The sequence below is a fragment of the Procambarus clarkii genome, chromosome 44 (assembly GCF_040958095.1).
Source record: "Procambarus clarkii isolate CNS0578487 chromosome 44, FALCON_Pclarkii_2.0, whole genome shotgun sequence".
NCBI classification, from domain to species: Eukaryota; Metazoa; Arthropoda; class Malacostraca; order Decapoda; family Cambaridae; genus Procambarus; species Procambarus clarkii.
Window position 1 is genome coordinate 37,684,886 of NC_091193.1, and position 21,207 is coordinate 37,706,092.

At 41.3% G+C, this 21,207-nt stretch overlaps 1 protein-coding gene across 1 annotated transcript in view; it reads left to right on the forward strand.

Moving 5' to 3' along the window:
* The window catches only part of LOC138350229 (GATA zinc finger domain-containing protein 24-like), a 29,519-nt gene extending 10,256 nt beyond the window's left edge, over positions 1 to 19,263 (forward strand). The window contains exon 2 of the mRNA XM_069300582.1: positions 18,757 to 19,263. Within this exon, the coding sequence (XP_069156683.1) occupies positions 18,757 to 19,263 (507 nt within the window). The remainder of the gene's footprint in view (positions 1 to 18,756) is intronic.
* Positions 19,264 to 21,207: the final 1,944 nt, after the last annotated feature.

The following is a 21,207-nucleotide window of genomic DNA, read 5'->3' on the forward strand; positions in this document are numbered from 1 at the left end:
TACTAGGTTTTTTCTCACAATCTTCTCCATCACCTTGCATGGTATACAAATTAAGGACACTGGCCTGTAGTTCAGTGCCTCATGTCTGTCACCCTTTTTGTATATTGGGACTACATTAGCCGTCTTCCATATTTCTGGTAGGTCTCCCGTTTCCAGTGATCTACTGCACACTATGGAGAGTGGCAAAGAAAGTGCTCCTGCACACTCTTTCAATTCCCATGGTGAGATTCCGTCCGGCCCAACAGCCTTTCTCACGTTCACCTCCAATAGGTGCCTCTTGACCTCTTCTCTTGTAATTTCGAACCTTTCCAAGGTCGCCTGGTTTGCTGCCACCTCTTCTAGCGCCGTGACCTCTTCTTGTGCTAGAACCTCCTGACCTCCTGACCTCCTGGAACCTCTTGTTGAGTTCCTCACACACCTCTTTGTCATTCTCTGTGTAACTGTCCTCACCCGTTCTAAGTTTCATCACCTGTTCCTTCACTGTTGTCTTCCTCCTGATGTGACTGTGTAGTAGCTTTGGTTCGGTCTTGGCTTTATTAGCAATATAATTTTCATAACTTTTCTCAGCTACTCTTCTCGCACTTACATACTCCTTCCTGGTTCTCTGGTATCTCTCTCTACTTTCTGGTGTTCTGTTAATTCGGAAGTTCCTCCATGCCCTTTTGTTCAGCTCCTTTGCTTTCATAAATTTCCTATTAAACCACGGATTCTTCTTTTGTTTCTCTGTTTTTTTCCTGTCGGGCCAGGATAAACCTGTTTACTGTCTCCTGATTCTTTTGTGTGTGTGTGTGTGTGTGTGTGTGTGTGTGTGTGTGTGTGTGTGTGTGTGTGTGTGTGTGTGTGTGTGTGTGTGTGTGTGTGTGTCTGTGTCTGTGTGTGTCTGTGTCTGTGTGTGTATGTGTGTACTCACCTAGTTGTACTCACCTAGTTGTGTTTGAGGGGGTTGAGCTCTGGCTCTTTGGTCCTGCCTCTCAACCGTCAATCAATAGGTGTAAGGTGTATAGATTCCTGAACCTATCATATCTACACTTTAAATTGTGTATAGAGTCAGCCTTCACCACATCACTTCCTAATGCATTCCATTTGTCAACCACTCTGACACTAAAAAAGTTCTTTCTAATATCTCTGTGGCTCATTTGGGCGCTCAGTTTCCACCTGTGTCCCCCTAGTGCGTGTGACCCTTGTGGTAAATAGCCTGTCTTTATCTACCCTATCAATTCCCTTGAGGATCTTGAATGTGGTGATCGTGTCCCCCCTAACTCTTCTGTCTTCCAGCGAAGTGAGCTTTAATTCCCTTAGTCTCTCCTCGTAGTTCATACCTTTCAGCTCGGGTACTAGTCAGGTGGCAAACCTTTGAACCTTTTCCAGTTTAGTCTTTTCCTTGACTAGATATGGACTCCATGCTGGGGCTGCATACTCCAGGATTGGCCAGACATGTGGGATACAGAGTTCTGAATGATTCTTTACACAAGTTTCTGAATGCCGTTCGTACGTTGGCCAGCCTGGCACATGCCGCTGATGTTACAATCTTGATATGTGCTGCAGGAGACAGGTTTGGCGTGATATCAACCCCCAAGTCTTGTTCTTTCTCTGACTCCTGAAGAATTTCTTCTCCCAGATGATACCTTTTATCTGGCCTCCTGCTCCCTACACCTATCTTCATTACATTACATTTGGTTAGGTTAAACTCTAACAACTATTTGTATGGTTGTAAGCCGAACAAATGTTGGCTGTTGTGTGTGTGTGTGTGTGTTTCAATCATCCTCTGTTTCTATCCTCCTCATAAATTTGCTTCATCAGCAAGCATTGAGAGAAACGAGTCTATACCCTCTGGAAGATCATTTATATATATATCAGAAACAGTATAGGTCCAAGGACTGATCTCTGCGGGACTCCACTTGTGACGTCACGCCAATCCGAGACCTCATCCCTCACACAGACTCGTTGTTTTCTGTTGCTTAGAAACTCCCTTATCCAACGGAGTACCTTGCCTTTCACTCCAGCCTGCATCTCCAGTTTTTTCACTAGTCTCTTGTGTGGTACTATTTCAAAGGCTTTCTCGCAATCTAAAAATATGCAGTCTACCCACCCATCTCTTTCTTGCCTGATTTTTGTTGCCTGGTCGTAGAATTCAAATAGCTCTGTGAGGCAGGACTTGCCATCCCAGAACCCATGTTGATGCTGTGTTACAAAGCTCCTACGCTCCAGATGTCCCACTAGCTTTCTTCGTACAATCTTCTCCATCAGCTTGCATGGTATGCAGGTTAGGGACACTGGCCTGTAGTTCAGTGCTTCCTGTCTATCCCCTTTCTTGTATATCGGAACTACATTAGCTGCTTTCCAAATTTCTGGCAGTTCCTTTACTGCCAGTGATTTGTTATACACTATGGAGAGTGGTAGGCACAGTACTTTTGCTCCTTCCTTTAGTATCCAAGGGGAGTTTACATCTGGGCCTATAGCCTTTGTCACATCCAACTCTAGTAAACACTTCCTTACTTCCTCGCTGGTAATCTCAAACCCTTCCAGTGGTACCTCGTTAACTATTCCCTCTCTTATCTCTGGAATTTCTCCTTGCTCTAAGGTGAAGACCTCCTGGAATTTCTTATTTAGTTCCTCACATACTTCCTTGTCGTTTGTAGTGAATCCTTCCGCCCCTATCCTTAATTTCATAACCTGTTCCTTTACTGTTGTTTTTTTCCTGATGTGGCTGTGCAGCAATTTAGGCTGAGTCTTTGCCTTGCTTGCGATGTCATTTTCGTATTGTCTTTCTGCCTCTCTTCTCATGCTGACATATTCATTCCTGGCATTCTGATATCTTTCTCTGCTCTCAAGTGTCCTGTATTCCCATAGTTTCTTCACGCCCTTATTCTTTGCTGCTTAGCTAGCCTACATTTCTGAATAAATCATGGGCTTATCATCTTCATTTCACTGTTTTCCTTTTGGACTGGGACAAACTTGTTTGCTGCTTCCTTGCACTTCTGCGTGATGTAGTCCATCATGTCTTGGGCCGTCTTTCCCCTGAGCTCTGTTTCCCATGCTATGTCTGTTTGGAATTTTCTTATCTCTTCTTAGTTTCCCTTTTGGAAAGCCAGCCGCTTGTTTTCAGTACCCCTCCTCGAGTTCAATAACCCTTTTTCAATCCGGTACTCAAACGCCAGTACACTGTGGTCACTCATTCCTACTGGTGTCTGAAACCCGATTTCTCTTATGTCGGAGTCGTTCAGACTGAACACTAGGTCGAGTCCCTTGTGTTAAATAGCCCGACTTTATCTACCCTGTCAATTCCTCTGAAAATCTTGTACGTGGTGATCATATACCCCCTAACTCTTCAGTCTTTTAGCGACGTGAGGTTTAATTCCTGTAGTCTCTCCTCGTAGCTCATACCTCTCAGCCCGATACTAGTCTGGTGGCAAACCTTTGAACTTTTTCTAGTTTGGTCTTATGCATGACTAGATATGAACTCCATGCTGGGGCTGCATACTCCAGGATTGGTCTGACATAGGTGATATACAAAGTTCTGAATAAATCCTTGCAGAAGTGTCTAAATGCCGTTCTTATGTTAGCCAACCTGGCAAATGCTGCTGATGTTATCCTCTAGATATGGGCTTCAGGGGACCGGTCTGGCGCGATATCAACCTCCAGGTCTTTCTTCAACCTTCCCAAATGATACCTTGTAACTGGCCTCCTGCTCCCTACACCTATCTTCATTACATTACATTTGTTTGGGTTAAACTCTAACAACCATTTGTTCGACAATTCCTTTTGTATGTCTATGTCTTCTTGAAGCCTCAAGCAGTCCGCCTCTGTCTTAATCCTTCTCATAATTTTGGCATCGTCAGCAAACATTGAGAGGAATGAGTCTATACCCTCTGGGAGATTATTTACCTATATCAGAATCAGGATAGGACCGAGTGCAGAGCCCTGTGGGACTCCACTGGTGACTTCACGCCAATCTGAGGTCTCACCCCTCATTGTAACTCTTTGCTTCCTATTGCTTTGGAATTCCCTTATCCACTGGAGCACTTTACCAGTTACTCCTGCCTGTCTCTCCAGCTTATGTACCAGCCTCTTATGGGGGACTGTATCAAAGGTTTTCCGACAGTCCAAAAAAAAATGCAGTCCGCCCCTCCTTCTCTTTCTTGCTTAATCTTTGTCACCTGGTCGTAGAATTCTATTAAGCCAGTAAGGCAAGATTTAAACCCCCTGAACCCATGTTGGCGATTTGTCACGAAGTCCCTTCTCTCCAGATGTGTTATTAGATTTTTTCTCACGATCTTCTCCATCAACTTGCATGGTATAAAGTTAAGGACACTGGCCTGTAGTTCAGTGCCTCTTGTCTGTCACCCTTTTTGTATATTGGGACCACATTAGTCGTCTTCCATATTTCTTCCTGCTATACACTATGGAGAGTGGCAAGCAGATTGACTCTGCACACTCTTTCACGACCTATGGTGAGATCCCGTCTGAACGAACAGCCTTTCTCACATCCAGATCCAACAGGTGTTTTTCGACCTCATCTCTCGTAATTTCGAACCTTTCCAAGGCCGCCTGGTTTACTGCCCCCTCTCCTAACGCAGTGACCTCACCTTGTTCTATTGTGAAGACCTCCTGGAACCTCTTGTTGAGTTCTTTACACACCTCCTTGTCATTCTCTGTATACCTGTCCTCGCCTGTTCTAAGTTCTCATTACATGTTCTTTCAATGTTGTTTTCCTCCTGATGTGACTGTGGAGTAGCTTTGGTTCGGTCTTGGCTTCGCTTTCTATATAATTTTCATAGTTTGTCTCTGCTTCCATTCTCACACTAACATACTCATTCCTGGTTTTCTTGTATCTCTCTGTTTTCTGGTGTTCGGTTATTCCTGAAGTTCCTTCACGCCCTTTTGGTCAGTTCCTTTGCTTCCATACATGCCCTATTAAACCATCGATTCTTTCGATTCTTTTTGGGCCGGGATAAACCTGTTTACTGCCTCCTGACACTTTTGGGTGACATAGTCCATCATATCATGTACTGTCTTGACTGAGGTCTGTGTCCCATGGTATATCCCTTAGAAAACTTCTCATCCCCTCATAATTCCCATTTCGGTATGCCAGCCTTTTGTTTCCTAGTTCTTTTTGGGGGAGATCATTCCTAGCTCTACCAGGTACTTAAAGACCGATACACTGTGATCACTCATTCCCAAGGGTGCTTCCATCTTAACATCCCTTATATCCCACTCATTGAGGGTAAAGATCAGATCGAGCATAACTGTTTCATCTTCCCCTCTCATTCTTGTCGGCCCCTTGATGTGTTGGCTTAGATGATTGTGTGTATGAATGTGTGTGTGTGTGTGTGTGATGTAACCGTGCACCCGCTCTCTCTGAGAAAGTCAGCTATGAATTTATAATACGTAAGATTAAAGCGAAACAATCCAGGGAAGGAAGGGCGAGGAATTAAGTTTTAGAACCGTTTTCTACGTAATAAATCATAGACTACTGTTCATGTGATATACGACGAACTCCTAATACTTTCAAACGATTTATCACTTTATTTCAGTTCTTTTAAATGTCTATTTTTATACAGTATCGAAGCTCTCTCTGCTTCCTCTCCTTCTACTGATACTCCCGCATGTCTTAAACTAGCACATCTTTCTATTACGTTTCCTACTATTCCTGCTACCTTGCTGGGATGTCTTTAATATCTTATATTTTCTTGTATCTTCATATCCTAATGTTTTTTCATTGGTTTCTCTTTATATTACAGTTTTTCTTGTTTAATTTAATTTTGCTTCATTTCCTATTTTTTATTCCTGTTATTACTATTAACTTTAGAGCTATTTTATCAACAAATTTGTTTATAAGTTTGCTTTAAATGATGGCGTGAAAAACATATTACAGTTCCAATAATTGTCTGCTTATTACCTGTCATGTGAACCTTTGTCTTAATCAGATAGATTTCTCAAGTTACTACTTTATTCATTATAAGTTAGTGGTTTAAAATATAACATGTATTTACTTAACTCGTAGTTTTGTAAATGTTCTGAAGAATTTGGTTTAATATAAATTAAATTCTAGGGATACTCATACAGTTTTTTAACACTTTCACCTAATTTATTATTTCACATGTTTGAGAATAAATACATCATATTAACATTTCCAAACCTAACATAACCTAACGTAATGTAACCTTAACCCAGCGTAACCTAAACCTAACCTAACCGTGGATAGGGAGTAGCTAGTAACACTACTTAGTGGTTTTGAAGTGATAACCTGCATGGTACTTCTCCATAAGGACAGGTTGCTTAAGAACCAGTGAGAACCACTTCCAGGCCTCTCTCCCCCCCTCCCACCGGCAGCAAATCGCCCAGAGAGGCATCTAAAACTTTTTGCTGCGGTGCTGTGGACATTTAAACCCTTTCACGAAGACTTAATTTGCCCAATATTTCTTCTCCTTTATACGACCTGTGCTTGTGTTTTTCATTCACATGTTGTGGCGACTTGCCTAATAGACACGAGGTAAATGATTATATAAATATCACTTAAACATACTGTGTGATGGAAAAACCAAACTGTGTGATGGTGAGTTTTCAGGTAACAATTCCGAGACAACGTGGTGAGGCTGCAGGAGCTCTGGTTCACGGGTCAAGTTCCTGACAACGAGGCCGAGAGTGACCTCAGCAGATGGTAAAGCCACGGCGACGCTGCTGACGAAAGTCAGGACAAGACTCAACGAAAGTGGTAAGAATTAATTAAGGGGACTAAACTCTACCAACATGGGAGGTCCGCGACTGTTCAATACGATTCGACTCCACGTAAGGGGCATAACTAGCCGACCCCTCACAGTGTTCAAGAGAGAACTCGATAAACATCTCCAGGGGATACTAGATTAACAAGGCTGTGACTCATACGTCAGGCTGCGAGCAGCCGAGTCCAACAACCTGGTTGACCAGTCCAGCATCCCGGAGGCCTGGGCGATGACCGGGCCGCGGGGACGTAAGGCCCCGAAAGGAACACAAATTAACCACAAGGTAACAAGGTATCCAAGGTATCGTTATGTTTCGGTCATGTTCTTACTCTCATGGTGGTACAGTGAATAGTTCAGTAATTTGGGTATTCATGGTACGTTATTAATTTTTTATGTGGATTGCTTCAAGAATTTGTAATCTTCTTACATCTTGGGATTTGTCAATTATACAAGTGTTTTTATTCGCCATTTCTCTAGTTAGGGAATTAAATAAAAAAATAAAATGATGAATAAAAACACTTATATAATAGAAAAAACCCAAGATGGAAGAAGATTATAAATTCTTGAAGCAATCAACATAAAAATTTAACAACCCACCATAAATACCCAAATCACGGAACTATTTACTCTACCCACCATGAGAGTAAGAACATGACCAGAACATAACGATACCATTACAGAAGACATTGCTCAACACAATAGGCCTATTACATCTGATTAATCTTTGTATGTGCTTCGTCCCCTTGATTTTTCCTTTATTCTACTAGTTTTTTCACCTGACCCCGTACTGGTATATATCTAATGCGACTTGTATTTTTTTATCACCTGGGAATGAACCATGTAGGTTCGAAACGTTGTGCAATTATATAGTACGTGTAATACATTCTATAGTTATTTACTTTTTCTTCACCTTGAACATGACTTTTGGAGAACTCCTCTTCCAACTAAACCCTGCTGCAAGCGAACTAGTTAGAGGGATAGAAGCCCCTAACCAGAAAATAGTTAATACAGAATATGCTGTCATATTCAATGAGACATGTATAAAAGAAAACATGCTGCCAAAATACACCAATATATATATATATATATATATATATATATATATATATATATATATATATATATATATATATATATATATATATATATATATATATATATATATATTGTGACGGTAAAGCGTTGGTGTTCGGCTGTTTCAAAAGCTGGGGGCAGGGCCTCGTCACATCACAAAAAAAAGAGAAAAATTTGTCCTTTCGTCTGTGGTAAGGTAATGGGAAGACACACAGAACACAAGTATATAAACAATGAAATTTTAATTACTCTAGAAAACAAGACATGAATAAAGGCAATCTCATAAAATGCAGGACAAGTCAACAAACAAAATAACATGAATAACCACTGGCAAATGAAAAGTTACGCTAAGACAAGTAAGTTACAGTGATAGCAAAATAAATTAAATAATGGGTGCTGGAATACTGGCTTCAAGCTGCCACCTCCCTTAGTACACGAAAGCCAAGGCTTAGTCTACCAGCGAGAGATATCAACTTCATGGAGCACAAAGATATTCTGACGAGTCTGGCGTGCTGCTGCCCAGACGTCGACTCGCGGTGGTGGTGGTGAGTGCAGGTGCGACGAGACACCAGCCAATCAGCAACAGGCAGGCAGAGGATGAGCAGTTTGCTGATTACGGCGGGCAGTGGCCAGGTGTCGGTGTGTGCATGGTACGATTTGCTTCCTGGGCAAAACGTTTGGCGATACTGGTGGACGTATCTTCTATATAGTATCTTGTATGTACGACGTAATGATGTAGGGAAGAGCAGGCTCAATCTCTCTTGAAAGAGATTATCGTCACAACTCTCCCCCGAAGCCTGCAGTTCTGGAAGAAGTTACGTCTTCATGTGGTGGAGTGATAGTTGGAGTTGCTTCTACTTCATAGACTCGGGAGAGGGCGTCGGCTATGATGTTGTCAGAACCCTTGATATAGCGGATCTCCAGGTTGAAATCTTGCAGATATAAAGCCCATCGTAGAAGACGCTGGTTATGGAATTGGGCTTGATGTAAGAAGCGGAGAGGATTGTGGTCTGAGAGGATGGTGGTAGACCTGGCACCTTGTAGGTATGGAGCAAAGTGCTGGAGATTTAGGATGATGGAGAGTAGCTCCTTTTCAATAGTGCTGTAGTTCCTCTGGTGGGGTTTCAACTTGTAGCTGTAGTAGCTGAAAGGTAGAACCTCCTCGCCTCGTTGCTGCATCAAGACACCACCGATGCCGGTACCACTGGCGTCGACATGAAGGACGAAAGGCTTGGTGATATCTTTGGCGAAGGTGGACTTGCCCAGGTTGATGGTGAGGCCGGCTGTCAGGAGCTTGGCGAACAGTCGTTGCAGCTGGAGCAGATGTTCGCTCCAGGTGTTGGATGCTACGACGATATCATCCAAATAGGCGTAGGTGTTATCCAAGCCCTGGATGACGCGGTTGACAGCTCTCTGAAAGGTGGCCGGAGCATTACATAGTCCGAAAGGAAGGCGTTCATATCTGAAAAGTCCAAAGGGAGTGATAAAGGCAGATATTTCTTTGGCTCGCTCTGTTAGACACACTTGGTAATAGCCCTTAAGCAAGTCCACTTGGGAAAAGTACTGGGCATTACCAATGACGTCAAGAATGTCATCTATCCTTGGCAAGGGGTATGCATCCTTGACAGTCATATTATTTAATTTACGGTAATCCGTACACAGTCTCACCTTACCTTGGGGTTTTGGCACCAAGATACAGGGTGAGGCCCAGGGGGACTCACAAGGTGTAGCCAGTCCATGATCCAAGAGGTACTGCACCTCAGCATGCATGACTTCCTTCTTGCTAGGGCTGATTCGGTAGAAGGGTTGACGAATCGGCCGGGTGTCAGGGAGCAGTTGGATGTCGCGCTGGGTAACATTACACTCTTGGGGGTCATCTCGGAACAACTCTTGATGTTCTTTGAAGATCTTGACGAGAGGTGCACTATGATTGTCCTGAAAATAATTGGGAAGATCAGTTAGGATTTCCGAATTAGAAAGCGCTGACTCCTTGTCAGTGCTTTCGGGAGGAGAAGCAGGGAAGGTCTCACTGTGGATGTATGGCTCTTTAAAGGAAGAGTAGGTTATCATGACAGTGGGAAGAGTACCGTTATATAGCTTCAGGAGGTTGACGTGGCACAACTGGGTCTTCCACTGCCAATCTGGAGTCTCTAGAACGTAGTTGTGGTTGTGCGGTAGGGTCCTGAAAACCTGTTTTGTAAAGGAGTACCTGGGATAGGGAAATAAGCAAGTATGAAGTCTCCCGGTTTAAATTTCCTTACTTTGCTGGTCTGGTCGTAATGAGTCTTCATCCTCTCCTGTACTTTCAATAGATTATCTTGGGCAAAACTGTGGACCCTCTCTAGAATGTGTTGTAGGTTTTGAAGAAACTGGGGCACATTCTGATGCTCACTGAAGGTGGCATCACGTAGAGAGTCTTTGAAAGCCTTGAGGGGAGTACGGCACTTACGTCCGTAGAGCATCTCATAAGGAGATACTCCTAGGGACTCATTGAGAAGACTTCTAAAGATACACATTATTAGGTCAATTTGCTTATCCCAATCCTTAGAGGTTTCATTACAAAACTTCTTCAGGAGTGCTTTAATAGGCTGATGACTACGCTCAAGAGAGAACTATGAGAACTATGAGAACTATGCCCCTATCATCCTGTGAAGCAGGATGATAGGGGCTGAACAATACCTGTTTGATGTTGAACTCTTCCAGTGTCCTCTTGAAGAGATCACTGGTGAAGTTGGTGCCACAGTCGCTCTGAACCTCCCTTGGAAATCCATACTGGGTGAAGATCTTCAATAAGTGTTTCACAACCGTAGCAGCCATAATGTTCTTTACTGGAACTGCTATGGGAAATCTGGTGGTACGACACAGGATGGTTAAGATATAGGCGTTACCTGAACTGGCCCGAGGTAAAGGACCAACACAGTCTATAATAAGTCTGTGGAAAGGTTCCGCAGGCACCTGTATGGGAGTCAATGGTGCTCTGGGAATAGAGATGTTCGGTTTACCTGCCATCTGACATGTATGACACTGTTTGACGTACTGTTTGACGCTATTTACCATACCTGGCCAGTAGTAGTCTTGACGGATTCCATGATAGGTCTTGTTAAATCCGTAGTGGGAGAGTGCTCCGTGGGCCAGGTGTAGAATAGTGGGCCGCAGGCTGGCAGGAATCACTAGTTGTTCGACGTTGGCCCAATCGTCCTCCTCCTTCAGTTTACTGGGTCTATATCTGCGGTAGAGCAACTCGTTCTCTAGGAAGAAAGCAGGAATACTGTCAGGTTGAGTCTCAGCCTGGAAAAATAATGGTGTCAAAGTAAGATCTTCCCTCTGTAACTTACGGAACTCCAACTTGGTCAGATTCGGGGGTAGTTTCTGAGGGACTTGAGGGACAGCGGTAGCAGTAGAGTCAGCTGGCTGTGGTCGTGCAGCTTGTGCACGGGTGGTCACTAAAACCGGAGGAGAAACTTCATCACTCTCTTGAACCTTTGCTGGAACATACTCAAAGATGGGATTATCCATCACAGAGGTACACACCTGGGGTTTGTCCATGACGATCAGGTTGGTCGGTTGCAGGTCTTCTGCCAAGTCGTTGCCCAGGAGAAGTTGCACTCCAGGCATGGGAAAAGGCTTTTCCCTGACGGCGACTTGGACTTCTCCGGTCACGAAGGGACAATCCAGGTGGACTCTGGCGAGAGGATAAGGAGTGGTAGCAGTGAGGTCAGTGATGAAGACAGTTTCTCCGGTGTAGGCGATGTTGGGCACAGCCGACTTCAAAATAATCGATTGAAGAGCCGCTGTGTCCCTCAAGATCTTTTGTTTGAAACGTCCCTCCGGATTTCAGCCGTTGGTAGAGACAGTTGCAGTATACAGGTGTTTACTGAAAAGAGAAAGATCATTAACATGAACACCAACATTCATCACAGGCTTACCGGACTTAGGAGGAGTCTGTTTGGGTTTAGGTGATTCAGGATTTCCTTTGTATTGAGACTTACCACATTTATCTATGGTATGTCCATAGAGTCTACAATACTTACAGTACAATTGCGAGCCAGCTTGATCGGTACTCACTTTCTCGTAACTGTACCACGACTTCTTACTGGAGGATGGTTCTGGTGTCAGCCGGTGGATGAGGCTGTAAGTGTCAGCCGACTTAGCACACTTTAGGTAGTCGGTTTCTTCTTTATCTGCTAAATATAGACGGACAGGAGGCGGCACACGCCTCAAGAATTCTTCAACTAGCATGAGGTTGACGAGTTCTGCAAAGGTAGAGACATGTGCTGCTTCCGTCCATTTCATAAAATATCTCCTTTTGGTATTAGCAAATTCGAAAAAGGTAGTGGTACTTGCCTTCAGGTGGTCACGGAATTTCCTTCGATAACTTTCGGTGGAGAGAAGGTAGGCGTCCAACACTGCTTGTTTCAGAGTCTGGTAGTCATTCTCAGACACCAAAGTACTGAGTGTAACTGCAGCTCTACCTGTAAGATGGACTCTGAGAAGGGTTGCCCATTGGTCGGCAGGCCAACTAAGTTGATTAGCAAGGGTTTCAAAGGTGGTAAAAAACACATCAACTTCTGTCTCTACGAATGGTGGCATTAACTTACTTGCATGTGATATATTGAAACTGACGGGAAGATTGGCGGTAGCTTGCTGGCGTTGAGCGAGGTGTGAAGTTTCCAACGCGAATTCTCGTTGACGACATTCCATAGCTAGAGTTGCTTGTTGTTTGTCATGTTCGTGTTGCATCTCCAATTGGCGTTGTTTTGTTTCAAGCTGTATACGTTCCTGCTCACGGAGTATTGCAATCTCACGTTCCTTGAGGGCGATTTCACGTTCTTTTTCTTCCTTTCGTATGGCAGCTGCTTCCCTTTGTTGCTCGAGGGCTTCTCTGTGCTGCTCGCGTTCGATCTTGGCCAGCTCTAGTTTGAGTTTCATCGTTGCCAAATCAGTTTTATCTGTAATAAAGTAAGTTTCGTGAGTTTCAGAGTCTATCTTACCTTCCTCTAAGAGATGATCCAGTAGCAGGTTGTGTATTTCATTTTTGTTGGCTTGGTAGGGAACTTCTAGTTGATACTCATGTGCAAGAGTTTGTAATTCAGTCCTCTTGGCACGACTTAAAGTCCCTATTTCACCTGCTGGATCTGCACGGAAAGCTTGGAGACGAAACATGGTGAAATTAGCAAATAAATGTACAACGAATATACTGTTGTGATATGGTGAATGTCAGAAACAGGACAACGTGGCAACTGGTACCTATCCTGTGGAATCGTTAACAATTAATGTTAATTTCAAGATGATAAATGATTAATAAATCAAGGTCGCAGGAAATCTTGTACCCGGTACTCATGTAAGAGGATAAGGGCAAGAAAATCCTACTAAATAAGCGAAACTGAGTTTCTAAAACAAATGAAACAGTTAATTGCCTCAAAAGTGAAATTGGTAGTCCAAGAATGTAGGCATACCTTGCCGAGTCTCTATAGGACATAAGCAAGTTTTTCCCACTGAAATTAATATGATACTTACAGAATTAGCGAACTTTTGTGCTCTGAAAAAGAAGGCTAATTCCCTACCAATATAAATATCATCATCTCTGACCGACGTGTAGGGGTGCGAGGTGTCAACTGGTGACGAGAACTGCTGCTGAGGTCCCAATTCAGCAACTAAAGTTCGTGCTAGAGGAACTATGGCCCTCTTTATCCTCCTACTGTCAGATTGCAGAAGATTAGGTGCACTTGACCCGGGGACAGACCACAGTACCAGGGTACCAATATGATGATCTGCCGAAAATATGAGAAATATGCAGGCGATGAGTCACAATAACGTGGCTGAAGTAGGGTTCTATCCATTTCAAAGTTGAGTGGGAATCTAATTCCCTCCTTCCTTTTCTTGATGTTCATGTTCACAGCTCTGTGTCTGGGTTCTCTTTCTCTGTCTACCGTAAATCCATGCATAGTGGCATGTACATTCACTTCTTTTCCTACCATCCTCCTTCTGTTAAGAAAAGTGTCCTCGTCTCTCTCTTCCTCCGCGCTCTACGCATCAGCGACCCTCAGTTTCTTGATTCTGAAATTGCCTTTATCTACAAATCATTCTCTCGCCTTGGTTTTCCTTTGCATTTCATCAACTGTGCCCACTCTCAAGCTAAACGAAATTTCTTTCATCCTAAACCTGCTTCCAACACTAGTAGCACTGTACTATGCCTTCCCTTCATATCTGAACTCAAAACTTTTACCAATACCTTTCGTCCTCTTGACATTAAACTCGCCTTTCGACAGACTAACACACTTCGAAGCAATCTAGTTCACACTGCTCCTCCTGCTTCTAATGCTGCTGGTGTCTACTCTATTTCCTGTTCATCTTGTCCTCTCCAATACTTTGGCGAAACTGGCCGTACACTGAATGACAGACTTAAAGAACACAAGAGAAGTGTTAAGTCTGCAGACACTAACAATGCTCTCTTCTGCCATGTGAGGGATTCAAATCATCCCATTGATTGGTCTTCCTCCAAAATAATCTTTCCTGCCTCTACTCTACACAGACGCCGTCTTGTAGAATCGGCTCTTATTAACAATGTACCCAACATGAACTTGAGTCCTGGCTTTGTTGCTGTGGCCTCTTCCCTTTCACAGTATATACTCAAATGCTCTAATCTTTCTAACAAACGTGACTTAACATAAGCTTACCCCTTCCATTTATCTTTCTTTTTCTTTCCTTTTTTTCTCTTTTCCCTTTTTCTGTTCATTGTCTTCTCCTACGCTCCCTTGCTATCCTCTTCTTATTCCTATCACTATCTCCTTCGGTGGTTATAATAGGAGCTGCCTCGTATGGGCCAACAGGCCTTCTGCAGTTCTCATTACTACTATCCCCTACACCTGACTTTCCTCCTCAGCTCTCTCTTGCCTATTTATTGCCTGTCCCTACCTCCTCATCACAATCGACTTGAGAATGGTCCAGGACGGACCGAAACGTCGTCGTCCCTTCAACTTTTAGTGTGTGGTCTGGTCAATCAATATGAGAAATTTCCTAGGGACAAAAGATGGTAAACACGAGTAATAACACGGAGGGAGAGATGACCAATTAAGAGAATGACTGAGGCCTACAGTCACCACGTAATCAAAAGTTGTCTCACCTTCACCATATGCTACTCTCGGAATGCACAATACACACAGCACCATATGAAAATAAAATTGAATATTAAAAATAGTGAAAAGCTACGTTACCAAAGCCAAATACGCTTACCACAAAGTTACTATTTGGCACCAGTACCTGAGTGAAGCTCCGTGGACAGGCCCCCATATAATATGTGACGGTAACGCGTTGGTGTTTGGCTGTTTCAAAAGCTGGGGGCAGTGCCTCGTCACATCACACACAAAAAAGAGAAAAGTTTGTCCTTTCGTCTGTGGTAAGGTAATGGGAAGACACACAAAACACAAGTATATAAACAATGAAATTTTAATTACTCTAGAAAACAAGACATGAATAAAAGCAGTCTCATAAAAATATGCAGGACAAGTCAACAAACAAAATAGCATGAATAATCACTGGCAAATGAAAAGTTACGCTAAGACAAGTAAGTTACAGTGATAGGAAAATAAATTAAATAATGGGTGCTGGAATACTGGCTTCAAGCTGCCACCTCCCTTAGTACACGAAAGCCAAAGCTTAGTCTACCAGCGAGAGATGTCAACTTCATGGAGCACAAAGATATTCTGACGAGTCTGGCGTGCTGCTGCCCAGACGTCGACTCGCGGTGGTGGTGGTGAGTGCAGGTGCGACGAGACACCAGCCAATCAGCAACAGGCAGGCAGAGGATGAGCAGTTTGCTGGTTACGGCGGGTTGTGGCCAGGTGTCGGTGTGTGCATGGTACGATTTGCTTCCTGGGCAAAACGTTTGGCGATACTGGTGGACGTATCTTCTATATAGTATCTTGTATGTACGACGTAATGATGTAGGGAAGAGCAGGCTCAATCGCTCTTGGAAGAGATTATCGTCACAATATATATAAGTTGTACCTAGTAGCCAGAACGCAGTTCTTGGCCTACTATGCAAGGTTTGATTTGCTAATAAACCAAGTTTTCCTGAATTTCAATAATTTTCGATTTTTTTCTTATGAAATGATAAAGTTATTCATTTCATTATGTATGAGTTATTTTTTTTTAAATTGAGTTACAACTAACGTAGATATATGACCGAATCTAACCAAACCTACATAACCTAACCTAACCTATCTTAACCTAACCTAAACTAACATAACTAAATCAATAATTTATGTTCTTAATATAATATAATAAGGTGTATGTGTAAATTACGAAAGTTAACACGTGATGTAAAATGTGACAGTGTCAGACCACGGAGGAAGAATTGAAACAGGAATTTCTTTCAAGTACTTTCGTATTTAATAATATATCTTCAGAAAGGTGAGGATTCACACCCAAAGATCCCTCTCCTTTCTGAAGATGTATTATTAAATACGAAAGAATTTAAGGAAATTCCTGTTTCAATTCTTCCTCCGTGGTCTGACACTGTCATAATATAATAATAATATTTTAAATAAACCAAATGGAAACACTATTAAAAATATAGATAATTACTCGGCCTATTAGGCAAATCCGGCCTTGCATACTAGGCCGAGAAATGCGTTTTGGCTACTGAGTACGAAATAAATAAATATATATATATATATATATATATATATATATATATATATATATATATATATATATATATATATATATATATATATAATCTTTGGACAACACCCACCAGTGGGACTCGAACCCAGAAAGCACAACTACCTTCCAGTAGCTGCCATAACTAGTATGCTTTAACCCACTACACCATCAGACCCTACAAAAGAAGTAGAGACTTCGAGATATATATACATCTCAAATATCTCCACTTCCCGAGGGCACCAGATGAGTGTGAGGTTAGTCTGCATTTTTCGTCAAGCCACTGTCAATGTGAGAGAACTCGTGTCCAGCTTATAAGCCTATACTTGCATAAACCACAAGTGAAGATTAACAATCTTTGGACAACACCCACCAGTGGGACTCGAACCCAGAAAGCACAACTACCTTCCAGTAGCTGCCATAACTAGTATGCTTTAACCCACTACACCATCAGACCCTACAAAAGAAGTAGAGACTTCGAGATATATATACATCTCAAATATCTCCACTTCCCGAGGGCACCTCGGGAAGTGGAGATATTTTCCTTTAATTGTAAGGAAAACAATTAAATACAATATGTAAAACAATGAAGAAATAAAAAAATTAACTATTCTCTTGAAATGAACGGTATGGTAAACAACAAAGCGCAATTCCAAGGCATTGTCACAAAATAATTAAATCAAAATGAAAATAATTCGAAATCCATGAAAATTCAATTTATCAATGAAATTGGTAACATTGAAATGGAATTGTAACATATATAGTATAGCGTGAGTTGTTCTTACGTGCAACAGATGGCGCTGTTTTTCAAAAATGCATGTTTTTACTGTCACAGGTGTGTGGCATTTATACTTATACTCACGAAATGAATGGTATGGTAAACAACACAGCTAAATTCTAACGCAATATCACACAAAATAATTAAATCAAAATGAAAAAAATCGAAATATATGAAAATTAAATTTGTCAATGCAATCGGAAAGATTGAAATGGAATCGTAACATATTTATCACAGTGTGTATGGCTCTTATGTACAACAGATGGCGCTGTTTCTTAAAAAAAAAGAATGTTTTAACCTTTTACAAGTGTGGCATCTATACTTATACGTATGAAATGAACGGTGTGGTAAACAACACAGCTCAATTCCAACACAATGTCACACAAAATAATTAAATCAAAATTAAAATAAATCGAAATCTATGAAAATTCAATTTATTGATGCAATCGGAAACATTGAAGTGGAAATCATAACATATTTAGTATAGTGTGTGTGTGTGTGTTGCTATTACGTTCAACAGATGGCGCTGTTTTTTCTTTAAATTATGTTTTTACATGTCACAGATGTGGCATCTATACAGTAGGCATATAAAAACACGCGCATATTCGAATGGAATGTTGTATCAGAATTTCAAAGCAATCAGTGAAGAACTTTGGGAGATAACAGTGTGTGTTGCTCCTACGTCCAACAGATGGCGCTGTTTATAAAAAAAGCATGTTTTTTCCCGTCACAGGTGAGGCATGTATGTAGTAAGAATATAAAAACACTCGCCTATTCAAATGCAACGTTGTGTCAAAATTTCAAAGCAATCGGTAAAGAGTTTTCGAAGATTTCTTTCACATGAAAAACATTTTCAAAAATAGCATGTTTTTTTTCGTCACAGACGTGACATTAATATAATATGTATATAAAAACCCGCTCTGATGCGAATGGAACATTGTGTTAAAATTTCAAAGCAATCGGTGAAGAACTTTCGGAGATTAGCGAATTTGAACAAACGAACATTTCCATTTGTATATATATATATCACAGCATATATATATATATATATATATATATATATATCATATCATATATATATCACAGTGGCTGAATCACAGCCACTGTGATTCAGTTTGTGTTTATATATATATATATATATATATATATATATATATATATATATATATATATATATATATATATATATATATATATATATATATATATATATATATATAAACACAAACTGAATCACAGTGGCTTATGCAAAGCTGGCAAACTTCCATGAATGTTTCAAAGATCCGGACAAAGGTGCTACCAGACGGGAGCTGAGAGAAAGTTCAGATATTTGCCACAAGACTGGCTCCTGAACTGAGAAAACTATAAGTCGAAGAGAGGAAGACTTACAGATCTGGAACAAAATATATATGGTCTGAATATCGCTATTAATATATACATATTTATGTACAATTTTAACTGATCCTAGAGTAATTTGATTAGGGAATTCATGCTATGTAAAATATAACATTGAAATAGTACATACAAGAGAATGATGAGTATGATCACAACATACAAGAGAATGATGAGTATCATCACAACATACAAGAGAATGGTGAGTATGATCACAGCATACAAGAGAATGATGAGTATGATCACAACATTCAAGAGAATGATGAGTATGATCACAACATTCAAGAGAATGATGAGTATGATCACAACATACAAGAGAATGATGAGTATGATCACAACATTCAAGAGAATGATGAGTATGATCACAACATTCAAGAGAATGATGAGTATGATCACAACATACAAGAGAATGATGAGTATGATCACAACATTCAAGAGAATGATGAGTATGATCACAATATTCAAGAGAATGATGAGTATGATCACAACATACAAGAGAATGTTGAGTATGATCACAACATTCAAGAGAATGATGAGTACGATAACAACAAACAAGAGACAGTGAGAAGCATGATCGCAACATTCAAGATACATGGAAGTAAGAACAAAGTGATCAGTTGTCATAAATTATAATGTAGACGTCCCCAAGTACAAGAACAATAAATACAGTTCTTCCCTTATCCTGAATATTCTCTCTCACGTTCCCACAATACAAAAAAGTACATTTAGATACGCAAGAATGATTTTGTGTATACACAAAACAGCTTGTGTGTGTACAATGTAATCTCCCGCCAACACGTATACATACGCTCTCTAAAAACATTTAATATTTGGCGGAGCTGTATAATCCTGAATGTCTTTCCATCTCTGCTTTTTATATATATTTGTCTTTATTAAATATTTTGGGAGCAGATTTCTTATAGAAAACTCCTATATTAATCAGTGACATTGTTCATAAAATACCTTTCTGTTATCTGTGATCATATCTCTAACTTTTGATATAATCTAACTTCTTCATTAGTTTCTAGTATATAATCGAAACCCACAAACTACCTTTGACCTGACCATCGACTTTGTGACCCGTCATATTTAATTCTGCACAAAACACCTTTGACAATTTTGTTTGGCATTCTATTTAGAAAATGTTCGAGCCCAGTAATAAAATTTATGATTTTACTTCTAATACAAACTCGTGGTTTATTTGCCATATCTCTACCGCTCGTCATATTTACTAATGTATTGACACAACCGTTTGGGAACCTTGCAGTTATTCAACTCATTAAACAACATATTTTCAATGCGAGATGTAACCAAAGTAGACTCTGGTCTAATGTCATCTTCACGATCTCCAACGTTTATGTGGTCAATGTTCAGGGATAGTACTGGGTAGTTACATACAGGGTGTCCCAAAATGTTCAGGCATAGTACTGGGTAGTTACAAACAGGGTGTCCCAAAATGTTCAGGGATAGTACTGGGTAGTTACATACAGGGTGTCCCAAAATGTTCAGGGATAGTACTGGGTAGTTACATACAGGGTGTCCCAAAATGTTCAGGGATTGTACTGGGTAATACTGTGAGACACATACCGGGTGTCCCAGAATGTTCAGGAATTGTACTGCGTAGTTACATACAGGGTGTCCCAAAATGTTCAGGGATAGTACTGGGTAGTTACATACAGGGTGTCCCAAAATGTTCAGGGATTGTACTGGGTAATACTGTGAGACACATACCGGGTGTCCCAGAATGTTCAGGGATAGTACTGGGTAATTACAAACAGGGTTTACAAACAGGGTGTCCCAAAATGTTCAGGGATAGTACTGGGCAGTTACAAACAGGGTGTCCCAAAATGTTCAGGGATAGTACTGGGTAGTTACAAACAGGGTGTCCCAAAATGTTCAGGGATAGTACTGGGTAGTTACATAAAGGGTGTCCCAAAATGTTGAGGGATTGTACTGGGTAATTACAAACAGGGTGTCCCAAAATGTTCAGGGATAGTACTGGGTAGTTACAAACAGGGTGTCCCAAAATGTTCAGGGAATGTACTGGGTAATTACATACAGGGTGTCCCAAAATGTTGAGGGATTGTACTGGGTAATTACAAACAGGGTGTCCCAAAATGTTCAGGGATAGTACTGGGCAGTTACAAACAGGGTGTCCCAAAATGTTCAGGGATTGTAGTGGGTTATTACATACAGGGTGTCCCAAAATGTTCAGGGATTGTAGTGGGTAATGTTATGATCCCAGGTAGCTGAGAAACGAGTTTACCTTGAGAGTTATTCTACCAAGTCTGTCCCAACTGAGAGGTTAACGAGATACAGACCTAGACATTCATATAGTTAATGATCGATTGAATTGGGCAAATAATTTGCAAGCATGGGCAGTGAATAAGAAAATGACTTGACACAAGGTGTGGAGAGTTTGCTGGAGGTGTGAGGCTCGCTTGAGAGGAGCTAGACCCCACTTGAGCACCAGACATCGTGAGGGGAAGCCGCGCTCTGTGTGAGCTCCTGTTAGAGAGGAACCCTTAGTTGATATACCTTCAAGAGGAAGGAAGTGTGCAGACTTTTCAGCTGTGG